Here is a 19284-nt window from a genome sequence, read left to right as displayed (position 1 = left end):
TCTTAGTGAATTATTTAAAATTGGCTAACTTGCACCTCAATGTAGTTTAAAGTAAATTGGAAAAAGAATTGCAGGCCTATTTTCAGATATACATTTGTAGATCATGTATATTTTCCAGTTAGGGGTAGTGCCTAAAAAAGAATTAGGTGCTTATCGCCTGATTCATCATTTATCATACCCCAAAGGCTTTTCTGTGAATGATGGCACCTATGGGATGTGCTATTTCTTGCAAATATTTTGAGATGTTTGCCAATTTCAAAGAACAGGTTTTAAAATTTGAGTCTGGGTCTAATTTTGTTATTCGTTATCAATAACTTTTTATTTATGGGCCCAAAAAGATCGAATACCTGCAGTATCTTCTTAACACTTTCCTATATTTTTCGAAAATATTTGGAGTTCCAATTGCAAAATAAAAAACTGTTGCCCCTACCACTTCCTTACAATGTTTAGGCATTGAGACTGACAACACTTATGGAATTTAGATTGCCAGAAACTAACATTACTACAATTGAAACCTTGATTGCAAGTGCTCTGGCTGCTACAAAAGTAAAGCTAAAGCACATGCAGTCGTTAACAGGACACCTTAATGTCTTTAATAGGCAGCTAATTTAACCATAGGTATTGACAACCCTAACTGGCATACACACGTACCAGTTTTGTAAAGGAGGATCTGTTAGTGTGGCAACAATTTTTATCATTGTACAGAGGTAGGACACGTTGGCAGGAAGATTTTATTGAAAACTCAGCTCTTCAATTGTACACGGATGCTGCTACGTCAACTGGTTTTGAAGCTTATTTGTCAGTGCCAGTGGTGCTGCGCAGCCTGCCCAACTGAATGGAGAGAACAGGAATTGACAGGTAATTTAGTTTAATTAGAAATATTCCCAGTGTTAGTAGCTTTGGAAATTTGGGGCTCCTTGTTTGCCAATAGATATATTTTACTTTTCTGTGACAATTTGGGAGAGGTTCAAGTGATTAATAACCGCTCTGCAAAATCACCCCCAGTACTTGAAATTATGAGGCATTTGGGGATCTATTTGCTACTGTCTTTTTTCTTTTGATTAAAGTGGACCTGTCACCCAGACATAAAAAGCTGTATAATAAAAGTCCTTTTCAAATTAAACAAAAAAACCCAAATTAATTTTTATATTAACACATCCAAACCCATTATAAAGGCATTTAAAAATCCCAGCTGTCAATCATAAATTGCCTGCCCCGCCTCTATGCCTTAGGCATAGAGGCGGGGCAGACAAGTACTTTAACTTTCAATTCAGCTCTCACTTTCCCCCTCCCTCCTAACCATCTAATTGTTTAGGCAGTGCATGGGCCTGGGCATCTGGTCCCCCATTCTGGCACATACACACGATTTTGGGGTGATACAAAGCTTGCCTTAATAAGTGTTCACAAAATGGCACCTGCCTACTTGTGTAATTCCAGGACTGAAGGAAACAAGATTTATATTATTTATATAGTGTAAGTAAAGGTTATTTTGTTTAACAAACACAATAGAAAATAATTTAGAATTATTTCTTAGGGTGACAGGTCCCCTTTAAGCTCTTTAGCATTAAGTCACATAAAAAAGATTGCAACATTTTTGAGATTTACTATGCGTCTATGGCAGATTCCCTTCCCTGAAAGATTCTTTTGATTAGAAAATTTCGAGGTTTGCGTTTTTTTTACACTGGTCTTTATGCAACAATTCGAAAAAGTCAGTTTCCATGCCACAAGTCGAAAAATTCTGATTTTTCATTTTTTTTTAGACTGTAACTTTTCCCTCGTGGAATTTTTCAGACTTTTAAGTAAATGTAAGACATTTGTGGAAACAACTTTATTCAAATTTTAAAATAAGCAAAAAGGAGAAAGGTTAGAGTTTTAGTAAATCTGCCCCTCTGCCCCCTAATGTTCTTAGCATTAAAATATATCTGGCTCAGAGCAACGCATATTCCCGGTTGCCAAAATAATTTGGCCGATGCTTTGTTTCATTTCCAGCTCATTTGGTTCAGGTAGCTAGCAGGAGATGCAGAACAGGAAGGAGTTGTTTGCCCAAGCTATCTATGGAATATTCCACTATCAAACTAAAAGAGTTGCTAATGTGCTCTGTAAAGCAGAAGACATGGTCTGCATATGCTAAAATATGGCATGGTCCAATTTTAAGTAAAACATTTTTAGAAATGCTGTAGACGGTTTACTATTATTTGTTTTAACAAACTGAAGCAAAGCATTCCCCCGCATACACACAAAAACAGTTGGCTGGGATATCTTTCTTCTTGAGATTGTTCAAGCTTGTTGATATAACAAAATGGCAGTTATTAAGCAAGTGCAAAAATAAGTTTCCCAAGAGTTAGGAAAGCAAGGTCATAGAAAACCGCTAACCTTATTGTTATTATATGTTAGCTTGTTACCTGGAGTCAGATCGCAGCAACGCAGCATTATATAGATTTTGATTTATTTTGATTTTATTTTTTTTGTGGCTTTCAAATTAAGCAAGGCTGTATGCAAGTCAAAAACCAGAGCAGGCAGCTTACATGTAGCAGATGTTGTCTAGTATAGGACAGACTATGAATTGTGATAGGAAAAACAAAATCAGACATTTCGGGTAAAGGAGCAACCTTATGGATAGGGAGTTTTTAGCAGCTTAACTTGTGCCCAATTTTTTCAAATTAGATTGAATATATCTGGTCCACTATTTGTACATGAAGATGCCACTTTTGTATCAACATTTCAAATGCAGCAGGTGCTCCAACCCAACTTACCAACAAGCCAATATAAGTGTCATTTGTTCAGAACTGGAGCTGATACCCAAGCTTCCCTGCCTGGTATGGGAGAAGATGTCATTATAAAGCTTTGGACGCCAGGAATCTGTTACTTGTCATTTGCGAGACCAAACTTAGTGGATATGAATGAAGCAACAGTACTTTTCTGACTGGAAGTCACACAAGGCTATGCCCGAACATGCCCTGCCAATCATTTGGGCACTGTATAGGCATAAAGAGTCTAGTGGTTATACCAACAGCCTTTTGAGTAAGGAGTGCAAGCAACAAAATGTGTTCACCTTCACATAACTTCCAAACCAAAGTTGTAAAGATTGCAGCACTTCCCTTCAATAGCAATAAACCTGCCTTTATTTCACATATGGCACAGAAGTGATGTTTCGTACGTTGCTGGTCCTTTCTCAAGCTAACCTTCTGTGCCATATGTAATTGCCATATTGGTTATTTGGCACAAGCTTACAGTGGCACTGGTACACCCACAGGTGGCAAGCAGGGCAGAAACACCCCTGGCATCAGGGCACCCATTTGTACATTTTACTTTATAGATCGTAAGCTCTTTGGGCAGGGCTCTCTTCACCTCTTGTATCGGTTATTGATTGCTTTATATGTTACTCTGTATGTCCAATGTATGTAACCCACTTATTGTACAGTGCTGCGGAATATGTTGGCGCTTTATAAATATTAATAATAATTACTATGCACTAGAGTTACCACACACACACACACACACACACAATCAGAGGAGATAGCCCCTTATACAGAGAGGAATGTTTGCCCCCAGCGCTAACAATAGTAAATGACGATAAGATCACTATGATCTAAACCCACAAAAGAGAAGCACTGAGTGTTTCCTTGGCCTCCAGGCGCGAATTTCCTAGTACAGGTGACTCAGGGGCAGCTCGCCGCATTGTCTCACATAATCCCTGTCGGTACAATGCAAGGAATGCATGAATACAGTTACACGTACAGGGAGCAGTGCTGGGACATTGGCGGGATGTGTTTGTGTGAGCCTGGCAGTTATGGAAGTGGCAGGAATAAGGCAGCGCCTCCATTAGCCCTGCTGCTGCTGCTGCTGCTGCTGACAAGCTCCTACCTGCCCTCTTATCAATCCTTCCCGGTGCCACACACGCTGGGCGGGGCCCTATTGTACTGCAAGCAAAGGGCCTGGAGACTGCCCCGCCCCCTTCTGCCTTGCCCCGCCCCCCGGTCACTGACTGTGCTGGGCGGGGTTTAAGTTGTTCCCCTCACTACTTTTCTCCATTACTTACACGGGGAGCCAGGTAGGAAAGCGCAGCGCTGAGAGAAAAGGTGAGACAAAGCCGCCCAGAGTGGGAATTATTAGTTACTATTTATATGTGCTAGATATACACAGTATGGGTATTAGTTACTATCAATATGTTCTAGATGTACACAGTATGGGTATTAGTTACTATCAATATGTTCTAGATGTACACAGTATGGGTATTAGTTACTATAAATATGTGCTAGATATACACAGTATGGGTATTAGTAACTATCAATATGTGCTAGATATACACAGTATGGGTATTAGTTACTATCAATATGTGCTAGATATACACAGTATGGGTATTAGTTACTATCAATATGTGCTAGATATACACAGTATGGGTATTAGTTACTATCAATATGTTCTAGATGTACACAGTATGGGTATTAGTTACTATAAATATGTTCTAGATGTACACAGTATGGGTATTAGTTACTATCAATATGTGCTAGATATACACAGTATGGGTATTAGTTACTATCAATATGTTCTAGATGTACACAGTATGGGTATTAGTTACTATAAATATGTTCTAGATGTACACAGTATGGGTATTAGTTACTATCAATATGTGCTAGATATACACAGTATGGGTATTAGTTACTATCAATATGTTCTAGATGTACACAGTATGGGTATTAGTTACTATAAATATGTTCTAGATGTACACAGTATGGGTATTAGTTACTATAAATATGTTCTAGATGTACACAGTATGAATATTAGTTACTATTAATATCTGCTAGATATACACAGTATAGGTATTAGTTACTATCTTTATGTTCTAGATGTACACAGTACATGTACACAAAAAAATTTAACTAGTTACCATCACTCACAGCCCTGAACTACGTGGGTATTACTTCCTAGTTGCCAAAAAAATAGCACTGAAGTCACAGAGTGACTAATGTATTACTGAATTGATAGCAACCCTGGAAGCACTGAAAAAAATGGATTTTATGAAGTATTTACCAACTGAAAGGAGTGGGTGTCATTGATTGTTTACCAAAGCTAGCAGCACTTAAAAGAACCTGCAGCCATTCGCTAGTTATACACAGTGGGTGCCAGTGTTCCCTTGGATGTTTGTGAGAAGGGCACACACGTATTGTGCAGATTATTTTTTATCAATAGTGTGAATGTAAGCACATAATGAACTGTGTTGCATGAATACACAACTTTCTGTGCACAACACAAGTATATCTGTGCGGTGTTACAGGAAAATGTGTGTGTGTGTGTATGCAGGTAATCATTTACACAGAACATTGATGGCAGTAAGAAACAATACTGGATCTCATTCACTAGTTGACAACATAGGCACAGATTGGTTAATACTAACTGTTTACTAACCATAGCACAGAGTTGGTGGCATTTAGCAGTTGCTTATGCTCATACAGAGTTGGCATTCTTTGCTAGTTAACAAAATTGGCACAAATGCTTATTAATAACACTTGTGCTGTGTTGGTGTCTAAAACCAGAAGGGCTAAACAGAGAGTCAGCATTCATTAGCTGCTAACACTGGCACAGACACTGGCATAGACACTGGCATGACTGAACAGAGTGGACATTAGTCATTTACTGACTTAATTCATTAATTACCAAAGGCCTATCCAGTACATATCTGGCTAGAAAATGTAACAGCCAACAGCTAGTTTATATAATTTTAAAGGGATTGTTCACCTTTGAATTAACTTTTAGTACGATGTAGAGAATTTGCAATAGGTCTTCATTTTTTATTATTTGTCATTTTTTAGTTGTTTCATTTTCAGTTTAGCAGCTCTCCAGTTTGGAGTTTCAGCAGCTATTTTGTTGCTAGGATCCAAGTTACCTTAGTAACCAGGGAGTGGTTTGGACAAGAGACTGGTATATGAATAGGAGAGGGCCTAAATAGTAAAGAAAGTTACAAAAAGTAAGAATAACAATAAAACTGTTGCTGTAGAATCCCAATTGCAAATACTGCTAAAAAAGTATATTTTTCTGAAAATGGTTTTAGATGAAGCAGCGTTTTACATATCAGCTGTTTTATGGCATATATTTCTATGGAAACCTACATTGTTTGGGGATATAGGTTTCCTTTGAACAGAAAGTGTCAGTCTTGGCCCTTGTAATCACCATTGTTCTCACTCAAAGGACAGCAGCAAATCAAAATGCCCTGTAGCCATTATTGAACGGGCAGTGGCACACATGGGGATTAGGCACCTTGCTTGCTATTGCGGGCAACTAATCTCCTTTAAATGCCATCCCATTGGTGAGAACATAAATCGGCAGTGGTATGGCATACGCGTAGTTTTGGTTTCCTGAAGTTGCCCAAAGTTTCAGGGTATGCCATCCCACCAGCGATTTACATTCTTGCCGTGGATTGGCATTACGGGGAGATTAGTTGCCTGCGGTAACGAAGATTTATTGCGGGCAACTAATCTCCCTGTGTGCCACTGCCCTATGAGTGCAATACATACTATTAGAGTTACCACCGTGCTGGTATTTTACTAGCCCTGCCAGTTAAAATAATAGTTGATTCCATCATATGAATCATATTTTTTTCTTATTGGCCCTTTGAATGCTATGCAGGTGTGCAAATAGAGTTTGTTTTGTTTTTTTTATTCGAAATATTAGGTCAATTGATTTTACTCTAATGGCCGCACTGTGCAGCCAAAATTTTAAGATTTGCAGGTGAATGTGTAATAAAGAGAATATGAGTTTATGAGCGTGCCTCATGCCCTATAAACAGTAAATAGTAAAATTCCAGTGACGTAGCCTTTCCTTCCCCTTTAATCTCCAGCTCATACAACCCCCCTCCAGAATTGTCATGCTCATACCTGAATCAGTACATGCACAATGGTAACAAAAATGTATTGTGCAAATGATTTGTATTAATATTAATTTCCCACAATTCCTGTTAGGTCCGTTGTTTTGTCATCCAAACCACAAATGCATGGAGTTGGTATATGCATCTGTGTAGGCAGGGCAGGGGCACTTATGGGTTGGGGCAATGTGGGAGTCGGTAATTCCCCTAGGCTTCTCCCTGTGTCAGCTTAGGGGTTGAGGTTCACTGTGATTCCTTAGTTCATTTTCTCTGCCCTATTTACTGTGTAAGGAGTCTTCTTAAACTCTTTACAAGTTACATGTCCCTACCCCTCTACAAAACGTGGGTGGGTCAACTCCCCATCTGACTGTTGTGGGATAGGACTTTGTTAAATAGGCACATGAATATACAGCCCACTGCTGCCAATTTTAGTTTCTGTTGGATGCATATGGGCCCAAAACTATCCAGTCTATATTTGATATCTGGTCAGGACTTATTCGCATATTTTCACAGGGTGAAAAAACCTGTTAGCCAAGGACTGCATCAGACCGTGGCTCCATGGGCATTAAAGGGGTTGTTTACCTTTAAATTAACTTTTAGTATGATGTAGAGAGTAATATTCTGAGACAATTTGCATTTGGTCTTTGTTTTTTATTATTTGTCATTTTTTAGTTATTTCATTTTCAATTTAGCAGCTCTCCAGTTTGGAGTTTCAGCAGCTATTTGGTTGCTAAGGTAACTTACCTTAGCAACCAGGGAGTGGTTTGGATGAGAGACCGATATATGAATAGGAGGGGGACTAAATAGTAAAGTAGGTTGCAAAAAGTAAGAATAACAATAAAACTGCAGCCCCACAGAGCAACAGTTTTTTTTACTGCCAGGGTCAGTGACCCCCATTGGAAGAAGGAGGCAGATAATTAAAAAACTATAACAAATAAATAAGGAAGACCAATTGAAAAGCTGCTTTGAATTAGCCATTCTATAACATACTAAAAGTTGAACCACCCCTTTAACTCTCTGTATGATTGAATTGTTTGTCTGCGGATCTCTGTTACGCAGCCAAAGAAGCATATCTGTGTATGGCCAGCTAATATCCCCTGTATCAGCCAAACAGGATTTATAGGGCCAAATTGAATAATACAGAATATAGACATTTTCAGAGGGACCATATTATGATAGTTTTCTTCTTTATGCTCATGTTGGAAACTGTAGTTTACAGGATCGGAAGGGTTACTAATTGTACATCCTCGGTGTAAGGCAAAACTTAAAGGTGAGGTAGGGGCTTAGGGTCAAATAGAATCTGTCTCATTCTGTATAATTTAGTTCTAAAAACAATTATATTCTGCAACTCTGCTTCTGTACAATACATCGTGCAATACAGCCCTGCAGTAACTCACCCTGTCTTATTGTTTGGGTGTTGTAGTTTGATAGTAGCTGATGGGCCACAGGTCAGTCCTCCTACCCGATTACAGAGCCTATCAGGTTCTTTTTTATTAACATTTGTTCCCATTCACGCCAGTGGAAGTGATTGCAAACATGGGTGTTGTTATTGACTTTCACATTCATGCCAGGGCTGTGTCCCTTTACACAGAATGCCACTTCCTTAGCTTTTTTTGTAATTTTGAAATGGTTGCCCTCGGAGCTCTGTTAAATCATAGAATGAGAGCGGAGTGTTCAGCCCCACAAGCAGGAACTTGCTGCAGAGCTGCCTGTACAAAGTCCGCCCTGAGGAAAGGGATCTTGGGATATGAGCAATAGGAATGCAGATCAACCTGATGTTGTGTTTAAGATTAGCTCTGAAATTCCAAATATTGATATCTTCAGGAATCATCTGCAGCAAAGCCAGACAATTGAATGCAATGTAAAATGTACTCTTTCTTTGTAGTTTTACACCAGTGAGGTATGATTACAGACATCTTTGGTGGCTAGGGGGGCCAGAGTATTCTTATAATTATAATTATTATTAATAATTATTTATTAACACAAGACTTGCTGTCAGCATTAACTATAACAGACTGTGAGTTTGGCAGGACTGCTATAAAGTGTGACTGTTGGCTTATTGTTTTACTGTTCTTATATCGCACTTACCACAGTCCGTTCCCAGAGGCTATTATCCCACTGCTACTATAGGCACCATCTCTCCCTATTATACCTGCTATCCCACAGCCCCAGTCCCTTCCCAGAGGCTATTATCCCCCCACTGCTACTATAGGCACCATCTCTCCCTACTATACCTGCTATCCCACAGCCACAGTCCCTTCCCAGAGGCTATTATCCCCCCACTGCTACTATAGGCACCATCTCTCCCTACTATACCTGCTATCCCACAGCCACAGTCCCTTCCCAGAGGCTATTATCCCCCCACTGCTACTATAGGCACCATCTCTCCCTACTATACCTGCTATCCCACAGCCACAATCCCTTCCCAGAGGCTATTATCCCCCCACTGGTACTATAGGCACCATCTCTCCCTACTATACCTGCTATCCCAAAGCCACAGTCCCTTCCCAGAGGCTATTTTCTCCCCACTGCTACTATAGGCACCATCTCTCCCTACTATACCTGCTATCTCACAGTCCCTTCCCAGAGGCTATTATCCCCCCCACTGCTACTATAGGCACCATCTCTCCCTACTATACCTGCTATCCCACAGCCACAGTCCCTTCCCAGAGGCTATTATCCCACTGCTACTATAGGCACCATCTCTCCCTACTATAACTGCTATCCCACAGCCACAGTCCCTTCCCAGAGGCTATTATCCCCCCACTGCTACTATAGGCACCATCTCTCCCTACTATACCTGCTATCCCACAGCCCCAGTCCCTTCCCAGAGGCTATTATCCCCCCACTGCTACTATAGGCACCATCTCTCCCTACTATACCCACAGCCGCAGTCCACTAACCCACAGTCCCTTCCAGGGTGCTGTTATACACTGCTACAGGTACCACGTCTACCTACTGTACCTTCTGTGCTAAAGTCCTTTTTCACGGGTTCCCCAATGCTACTGTAGAGCCTGCTAAGCTGCCTGCACTGTCAAAGGAACATTTGTGGTGGATTTTCAAGCATTCCTATTGTGTCTAATGCTTGAAGATGTTTAGTTTTGCCTTTTTGCTTTCTCAATGCATATAAGTGAATAGAGCAAGTATTCTTACTGTGCAACAAATAAAATATATAGTATATAGTAACACATAAGCAGATGACTGACAAACTGAAGATGTATGTATCTATAATATGCAGTGGCCTGGCCACTAGTGCACTGAATACATTATCGGGGTGTTGTTTTGTAAATGGGTATCTGTTTTATATGATATTTGTAGCTGCAATTTGCAAGTAACTGAGTTTGAATGCAGAATAGTTTTGCTGCTTTTAATAATTGCAGTTTCAGCTTTAGTAACTTAAATGTACCCAAGAGTGTTCAGTTGTCTCATGTGATGAGCGCCAATATGCTAGGCTAGAGCATGGATAAGCAACCTGCAGTGATTTAATTGTTGTTGAACTATAACTTCCAGCATAATTTGCTGCAACCAAAATATCAATATCTTTGTCATTCTATCCACCCCGATGTCTAAACTTCATGTTCATGGTACTGAGGGTGTCTTTATTTTCTGCAACACCTATAAGCCTTTTTTCCTATTGATATATTGTGATACTGATATAGCCCACCATGTCACTATGGCTGACAGTGGGTGCCTGCTTCTGAGATCTAACACTTGGTTAATGCACATACATTTCTTTTGCATAACGAGATAATGAATTGCCTTACTACTAAGGAGATTTTGTTTACCTAACCATCAATTCTTTCTTTATGTTCATTCCTAGGATGACCCACACAGCGGCAGTAGGCCCTGCCTCTTGGGAACTTTGTGTTAAAGTGGAAGAGCAGAATGGAGCTGAGCCCCAAGATGTAAAGATAAGAGTATCCGGAGATCTGCACATTGGTGGGGTCATGCTTCGACTTGTAGAAAAAATCAGTAAGTCAACATCAACCTAAATACAGTTTCAATCTAAAACCTTAATACTCAGCAAATATTCATTCACTCAGGCTAGCTGGCTCCCAATTGTGTTTTACATGTAGGGCATCGTCTGATGACCATTAAACATTATGGGGCAGATTAACCAAAATGTGAGTTTAGAGCTTTATACATACATGTTTTATTCATTCCACAGGGATTTTTAAAGGTGTATTTATCATTGGGTGAAAGTTGTAACTCACCATTTGATAAATACCTTTCTAAAAATCCCATATGAATTAAAATAAAGTGGGTGAAGTTTTCTGTGGTGAGCTCACATCTTGATAAATCTTCCCCTAGGAGTCGCCGGTGAAAGCCCTTTGCATAGCTTCAGTAATCCAAAGTTGCATGAAGTTTCCTCCTGCGGGTAACTTTGTGCGACATCAGATAACTGAAGCGCTGTGAAGGGCTTTCCACAGGGGACTACTATTGTTGCCGACGGAAACCCTTTTCGGAGCAGTTTGTAGCAGAGATCTATCACGGGTGACTAAACCTCTCTGTGGGTTCTTACCCTTAAGCTCTAAACTCACATTTTGATATATCTGCCCCATGTGTCAAAATTATATCAAGGATAAAGAAAACATCATAATCATCATCAAAAATCGTAAATGTATTTGTTTTTTGTTAATACATTGCCTAATACTTATAGTTGCAAAATAGAGGTGTTGTTATATTACTAATTAAATATATCAATTTTGGTAAGCATTATTGTGGTTATCCCTCCAATGTCTGCTACCATAGTATCGTGGTTACAAGCGTGGCATTTCATATTTTATAATGATGTACATTATACTAAGAACAAATACAGTAAAAATGGTTTTAAATGTAGACTGTGGTCTACTGATTGTGGTGTAATATCATAGTCTGCCTTTCGCCACTGATCTGATGGATAAGTGCAGCTATTCGTAGCCGGAGTGTATTTTGTTCCTACAGAAAAATGAATGGGTTGACCACGGATCACATATATCATCTGACCTTTAAATGTTTAAAAGAAAAAGCTGTCTTTAAACACAGGGTCTGAAATCTATGTTGCATCTCACTATATCAAGGAGCTCTCCTGCTATAATGGGGCAAATCCAAAAACCAGTTACAAGCCAACATAGGCGCCATTTACTGACAGCGGGGCAGGGTGCAAAGTGCACTTTGCCTCACCATCAGCACCTCTGGCCACTGCGCATCAGTGAATACAGTGCTGCCTGCATTCAGCAGTCAGGCAAGGGTGGGGGGGCATGTAGGGGCAGGGCACAGCTTGACCCTGACCATAATGTCTGGGGTCTTGATCAAGGTGGTCATAATAAATGGGGTAAGCTCCCCGACTGCATATGTTTGTGTGTGCGGCTCCGTTACAGAAACAGTTCAATTGGAGTCATGGTAAATCACCCCTTATGTGTTTAATCATATCGCTGTCATTAATACGCTATCCAAGATTATTTCATCCAACTATTTTGGATATAACGATACTACAGACTGTGTGTTACGCACATAAATAAACACCTAGTTAATAATTTGATATTTTAGGATTTCCGTATTGATTATACTTTTTGCGTGTTTGTTTTTCTTGTTCCTTTTGTGCATTGTGTATTGCCTTTGGGTAAGCGGAAATGATTTATCCGAGGCACTGTTTTGGTTTCAGATATATAATAGCCCCACTGAAATTTGAGACAAAAGAAATCAGCGTAGTTTCTGCTTCTTCAAAGCAAGTTATTGTATCTTCCCACTCCCCAGGTACTTCTTGGAAGGAGTTATTATACCTTCCTCTGCTTCACCTATTCACCATTGCTATTTTAAGTGGGTTCCCGTCAGCTCACAGAATCAAGTTCACCTATCCTGCTGAATCACTTTTAATGCCTTTGATGCTATCATCTAGGTCAGAGATGTCAAGTTAGTGGCTTGTTTGGGGTTTGCTGTTAGATCTCAACTTTGACATTCCTTATCTATGTAATACAGTCACACTGTAGATGATGACAGATGAAAGCCAACCAGCCCACCCAGTCAGTCTGTTTACCTTCTTTTTGGTACTAAAGTGCAATTCATAAATAGCATACTAACAGGATAAAAATATTAATTGGCATATTTAATTGCCCTAGTGGAGAATGATCTACAAGTATTTCTGTCTCTCCCCCACTTTTTTCTCCAGAAAATCAGTTTTCAGAAGGCCTAGGTACCATAAGCTTTAGACACTTTAGCGAGATACATCAGTGTAATAGGCTCACTGAGGTCAATGCGGAGCCCATAGTTTCCCCAGAAGTATAGTGCATAGTGGAACTTATGGAGAGTGGATAGAGAGCTTGAAAACCATTATCTGTCCATGAAGCAGAAATATGCAATGTTTTACCTCTTGTACTGTGGGATGGTGTTCCCTCTGGAGATCAGATAAGGCAGACAGATTCCAGATTCCACGAAACACACGCATTCATCTTAGTCTCTTCTTATTCTCTTGAGAAACATTCTAACATTAACTGCAAGTCTGATATGAGCTTTTCACTTACGTTCTATTCATATTTTTAAAAGCATATTTGTCAAATGGTGAGTTCTAAATTTCACCCATTGATATATACACAAAAATTCCCTTGGGAATAAATAGAAAGGTGAGGTTTTCTGTGGTAAAATTAGTCGAGAGATTTGCCGAAGTCGCGGAAGCTGCCTTGAGAGGAAAGTTCGGGCGACTTTGGCAAATCACGACGCTGCGTATGCCACCCCACCAGCAATTTACATTCTAGCCAGTGGGATGGCATTGCGGGGAGATTAGTTGCCCGCAACAACAAAGATTTGTCTCACATTTTGATAAATCTGTCCCCTATTGTGTTCAAATACATCCACAACCTGTCCATTTGCCATCAGTTGTTTGATGAGACCATTGTGTTTACAACCCCCTTCCCCCTTACCCTATTGTGTTGGTGCCCTAAAGGGATTTGACCTGTCCTGGCCTGGTTGCCTCCGATATAACTGATTTTTATGCCGCTAGTACAGCATCTTTGTGTGTGCAACCATTAAAGAGCTTATGTACTGTATGAATTCATGCACAAGTGCAAAAAGCAAAATCATGCACAATTGTGCATATGCATAAATACTACTACCATAGTAACTTGCACCACCTATACAGGCTCCTAACAGCTTGTGCCCATGCACATTTCAGCCTGCTCTGAATAATTGCAAGTAAGTTGCATAGTACAGGGTGCACAAATATAAGGCAGCCCTGGAGGTTTATTACAGGGTTCCTGTAGTATATTGCACCTACTGTACATATGCAGCCAACTTGCGTCTATACGAATTGCATGTTAATACCTTTATTTACTCAGCGTGCATCACCATACTGGAAGTGACACCATTCACGCACAAATTGTCCAATCTTTACAAGGTCATTTTGCTTTTAAATTCTGCCTCAAGGAGTTGGCACACATTTAGGCTTTATCTGCTGCAGAGGTTTTGTGTAATACCTCCAATTCAGCTTCCCGTTCCCCAGTTGCAATGAAGGATAAATGTTTATCTGTATCCGTGGTGCAAGTTACAGGCCCCACAGCAAAATATTATTTAGGGTCCGGCACGGCAAACCTTGGGGAAGATGAGCAGTGGGCCACGTAAAATACCTGGCCATGGTATATGCCAGTGAGCATTCCTCATGCGCAGTAGAGTGAAAAGCTGAACTTTAGCAAAAAAGCTGGCTTTTTCGCTCAACTGTAAATGTGCGGGCCCAGGGAAGGAATGAGCAGGATCACTCGCCTGCATTTACCCTGGGCCGGTGCAGTTTTCCAGCAGGGGTTTCAGCGGGGGTTTCATGTAAGCGATTACAGCCACTGGGGGTGCTAACATTTTGTGATTGTAACTTTCCATCCCCTAGTGATTTAACCTTTCCTTCTCCTAAGTTCACCCAGCACACTGTACTGTATTTTGATGCATGGGGCATAGGTTAAGTAATAGATGAGATACAAATAATATAATTTATGGGCCCATTCACTTTCAATGATCCAGTTCAGTAAGGCACGCTAGGTCTTTTTCTAAATATTATACTGTAAGTGGAAACTACCAATAACATTTCTCTCTTAGGATGTGTGTTTTAGTCTTTGCAATTATGCTGTCATTTGTTCTGCAAATATTCTATTTACAAGAATGCTATTAAATATTCGTATTTCATGATAGCAGTGCATGAAAAGCACCATATTGTACATGAAGTATTAAAGGAACAGTAACACCAAAAAATTAAAGAGTTTTAAAGTAAATGAAATTATTCTTTCATCTAGGTGTATCCAGAGATTGGTCAGACTATGCACTCTGGTGGGAACAAAAGAATTGCTGGCTTCTAAAAACCCACTGGACCCTGGATAAATATGGGGTACAAGCCAATGCCAAGCTGTTTTTCACCCCTCAGCACAAGCTCCTGCGTCTCCGCCTGCCGAATATGAAACTGGTCAGGCTAAAAGTTAGTTTTTCAGCGGTGGTGTTCAAAGCTGTTGTCGAGATCTGCAAAATACTGAGTAAGTAAATTTAGCCCTAGCAGGGAAGCATAACGTGCAGTGGCTGCGGAGCTGTGAAAAGCCAAAGATACTGGGGTTTCTCTGGCTTCATGTTTTATTAGTTAGGAGGGAGTACCCAGATATGTATGTTTAATGTATAGCAACAAGACTCCTGTATTGCTTTAAGACATGGCATGCACTCTGCATTGGTTATTATTTCCAATGAACAATGTAAAGGGAACTTTGTACAATGCATGACAGCTACTGTGTCTCAGTTCAGTTGAGTTGGAATATTAGGAGGAAGTGTATATTGGCAATAGCACCTACTATGTTCACTGACAACTAAAGCCCAGGCAAGATATGGTATAGTGGCAGCATTAATGAATAGTGCCTGTCTAAATATTCCTAAGGACAGCAGCCATTTTTAGACCTTGAAGGCACAATCCACCATTTACTTTGCTTGTTGTCATGCAGCCTAGTTATATTGCTGCAGGTCGCTGTGTTCTGTTTTGAGCCTCTCAATGCTTTTGCATGTCTGTTTGGGATCATTGTAAATAACCTCTTAAATAATGCCTGTTTAAATGCCCCCCAACTCACACTTTGGTTCCAGCCTTCAACATTATTCCCAGAGAAAAGCAATTGCACAGTACTACTCTGCCTGGAATGCATATATATAAAAGATCATTTGCAGTCAGATGAGCATAAACTCAATTTCTGTTCCACTTCCAGCAAGATTGTTATTTCCTGGCTTGTATGGGGAAATGTTAGTTTTTAATTGGCCGTGACTGCACAAATACCTTCTTGCTATGCAAAAAATTAAGCTAAAGGAGAACTAAAGCCTGACTAAAGAAGTAGGGCAGAAATGTTGTACATTATGTTTTGGGCTTCTGTACCAGCCCAAGGCAACCACAGCCCTTTAGCAGGGAAGATCTGTGCCCCCAAAGATGCCCCAGTACCCCCCCATCTTCTTTTCTGCTGATTCACTGCACGTGCTCTGTGCTGCTTCAGTTACTGAGCTTAGGGACCGACTCACAATATACTGTATATATAGAATATAAATGTCACAATATACTGTATATATAGAATATAAATGTCACAATATAAGGCTGATTAGTAATTAATACAGATAATTGCTACATGGAAAGTCCCTTTAGCATCAGCTTATATGGGTTTTTTGTAACAAAATATATTTATTAGACATAACTGATGAATATTTGTAACAAATATCTTCCTTGATAATAAGCAGTCTTTTGGAATGTAAATATTATATATTATATTATAGTGTTTTCTATAATTAATTAAATACTTTTCTAAATATGAATGTTCATTTTCAAGTGTTGTTTTAGCAAAGTTTAGTAAACTTCAACTGTTCAGTGTTTTTGGATAATAATTTCTTATTTTTTGAAAAGTCAAAACAATTTAATTTTTTTTTGCTATTCACTGAAGTATTTTTCGTATTTTCCGTTGTAAAAACCATTATAACCTATGGCAAAAATTTATAAAATTTTGCCTAAATTCAGTCAGTTTATCAATTCAAAAAGTAGCTTATACCAGGTTCTTTCTGGGGACATAATGCAGACTTATGGCATTTATGCAGCTATGCACTTCACAGAATTACCCTGTAAATACTTGTACTATGCAGAGTGAGTTATTGAGGACAGATCCTAAAACATTTCAGGTATGTCCTTGGGTGTTTTAGTTCTGTTTGTTTAAATGAGGCGGTAACATATTTGATAATGTTGAGCATTAAGATGGTTGTTTGTAAAGAGCATGAAAGCAACATAAACTCAATAGTTCTGATGCTCAGCAGGTGAGTTATATGATACAGACAGTGGCAGTCTGAGACAGCTTGTAGTTATTATTTTTTTTTATATATTTTGTAGTTTTTGAATTTTGTAACTTTTCGTATAGCAGCTCTCTAGTCTGGAATTTAAGCAGCTGTCTGGTTACTGGGGTCCCAAATTCCCAACAAGAAAGAGGTTTGGATGAGAGACTGGAAAGGCAATAGAAAAATAGGAATAACAAAACTGTGGCCTAGTTTTGCTCCCAGTGGCCATTTTTAAATTTCTGGCTTGGGGGCAAGTTTTGGAAGCACAGAGACCCAGTTTTACTCCAAGCAGAGTCTATTTGGCACCCCCAAAGAACTTTTTTTATGCTTGTGTGGCTCACCAACATTTTTTTACATGTGAGTGGGGCCCACAAGTGAATAAGGTTGGGGATCCCTGTTGTAAAGAATAAATGTTTCAGGGTCTTAAATCAGTGCTCCAATCCATTTGACTTACCCACTCCATGCTTAAAGTGGTTGTTCACCTATGCGATAACTTTTAGTATGATGTAGAGAGTAATAGTCTGAGACAATTGCATTTTTTATTATTTGTAGTTTTTAAATTATATCACTTTTTGTTCAGCAGCTTTCCAGTGTGTAGTTTCAGCAGCTATTTGGTTGCTAGGGTCCAAATGATCTTAGCAACCAGGGAGTAATTTGAATGAGAGACTGATATATCGATAGGAGAGGACACTAATAGGAAAAATAAGTAATAAAAGCAACAATAATAATAAAATTGTAGCCTCACAGAGCAATAGTTTTTGGCTGCCGGGGACAGTGACCCCCCATTTGAAAGCTGGAAAGAGTCAGAAGAAGAAAGCAAATAATTCAAAAATGATCAAAAATAAATAATGAAGACCAATAGAAAAGTTGCTCAGAATTGTCCATTCTATATCATACTAAAAGTTAACTTAAAGGTGAACAACCTCTTTAACCTTACTGCAGAGCAGTGTATGTGGACAAAATGGTAAATCTAACTGGAAATGATAGTGCTATGCTATGATAGAATTATACCAGCAAGATTTTCTTAGTAACAGGGCTAGTGGGGGGCACCTGAAGGCCAGTCAGAGCAAGATATGGCTGTAAAGGCTTACTTACCAATTTGTATATTCCTGTAGTAGGTTATTCATTCATATGTCTGTATCCATGTAAGAGTTAATTTGAGAGGGCTGCCCAAATGGTGGAGCGTGGAGCCGGAAACCAAAAAGTCTGCAACTTCTGCATCTCAGAATGCTTAGACAAAGGGGCCCATTCATGGAACCATGAATTTTCGCCAATTAAAAGCACGATTGTAAAAAATTCAAAATAACCACAATATTTTCTGATGTGCAAAAATTGAGCGAAAATTCTTTTCTTGGTCGTACAAAAATATTGTGGTTACGATCTGAAACTCACATTTTGGTATCCGAGCGATCGTAAACGGCACGAAAACCTTTCTGGCTTTGAAACTTCCTCCCATAGGACTCAATGGCACTCTAACCTGGCCAAAAGATAGTCACGATACCAAAGCTTCCTAAATGGTCATAGTCTTTGCGAAAAATACGACTTTTCCGTGGAAGTTAATGAAAACCATGAAAAAGTCGTACTATTTTAACAATATTATTTTGGTCATTACAAAAAGTTCTAAAAATTCGAAAAAATATGATTTTTTCTGAAAATAAATTGTGGTTTAATGAATGGGCCCCAAAAACTACTCTGCTCAAGCCCTTTCATACTATCACCCAAATTCTGCCCTCAGTTAGCCTTTAGGGCTCTGGCACACGGGGGAGATTAGTCGCCCGCGATAAAACTCCCTGTTCGCGGGCGACTAATCTCCCCGAGTTGCCTACCCCTGCCATCCCACCGGCGAACATGTAAGTCGCCGGCGGGATGGCAGACGCGGCGGCGCGATTTCGCGCAAATCCGAGTCTTTTTCGGCGATTCCCTGAAATTGCCCCGCCGCATCTGCCATCCCGCCGGCGACTTACATGTTCGCCGGTGGGATGGCAGGGGTAGGCAACTCGGGGAGATTAGTCGCCCGCGAACAGGGAGTTTTATCGCGGGCGACTAATCTCCCCCGTGTGCCAGAGCCCTTAGTGTGAAACACCCCCTCCCACCCCTAGAAGAAGCTTAACAGTTGGGTTGGAACGCTGCTTTGC

The 19284-nt window shown here is 39.9% G+C and overlaps 1 protein-coding gene across 1 annotated transcript in view; it reads left to right on the top strand.

The window, feature by feature from the left end:
* Positions 1 to 3976: 3976 nt before the first annotated feature.
* The window catches only part of fermt1 (fermitin family member 1), a 28771-nt gene continuing 13463 nt past the window's right edge, over positions 3977 to 19284 (top strand). The window contains exons 1-3 of the mRNA XM_002939145.5: positions 3977 to 4079; positions 10680 to 10831; positions 15109 to 15342. Of these exons, the coding sequence (XP_002939191.1) occupies positions 10681 to 10831; positions 15109 to 15342 (385 nt within the window). The 5' untranslated portion in view covers positions 3977 to 4079; position 10680. The remainder of the gene's footprint in view (positions 4080 to 10679; positions 10832 to 15108; positions 15343 to 19284) is intronic.

Source organism: Xenopus tropicalis, chromosome 5 (genome assembly GCF_000004195.4).
Source record: "Xenopus tropicalis strain Nigerian chromosome 5, UCB_Xtro_10.0, whole genome shotgun sequence".
Classification (NCBI taxonomy): domain Eukaryota; kingdom Metazoa; phylum Chordata; class Amphibia; order Anura; family Pipidae; genus Xenopus; species Xenopus tropicalis.
This window is presented reverse-complemented; position numbering and strand designations above follow the sequence as displayed.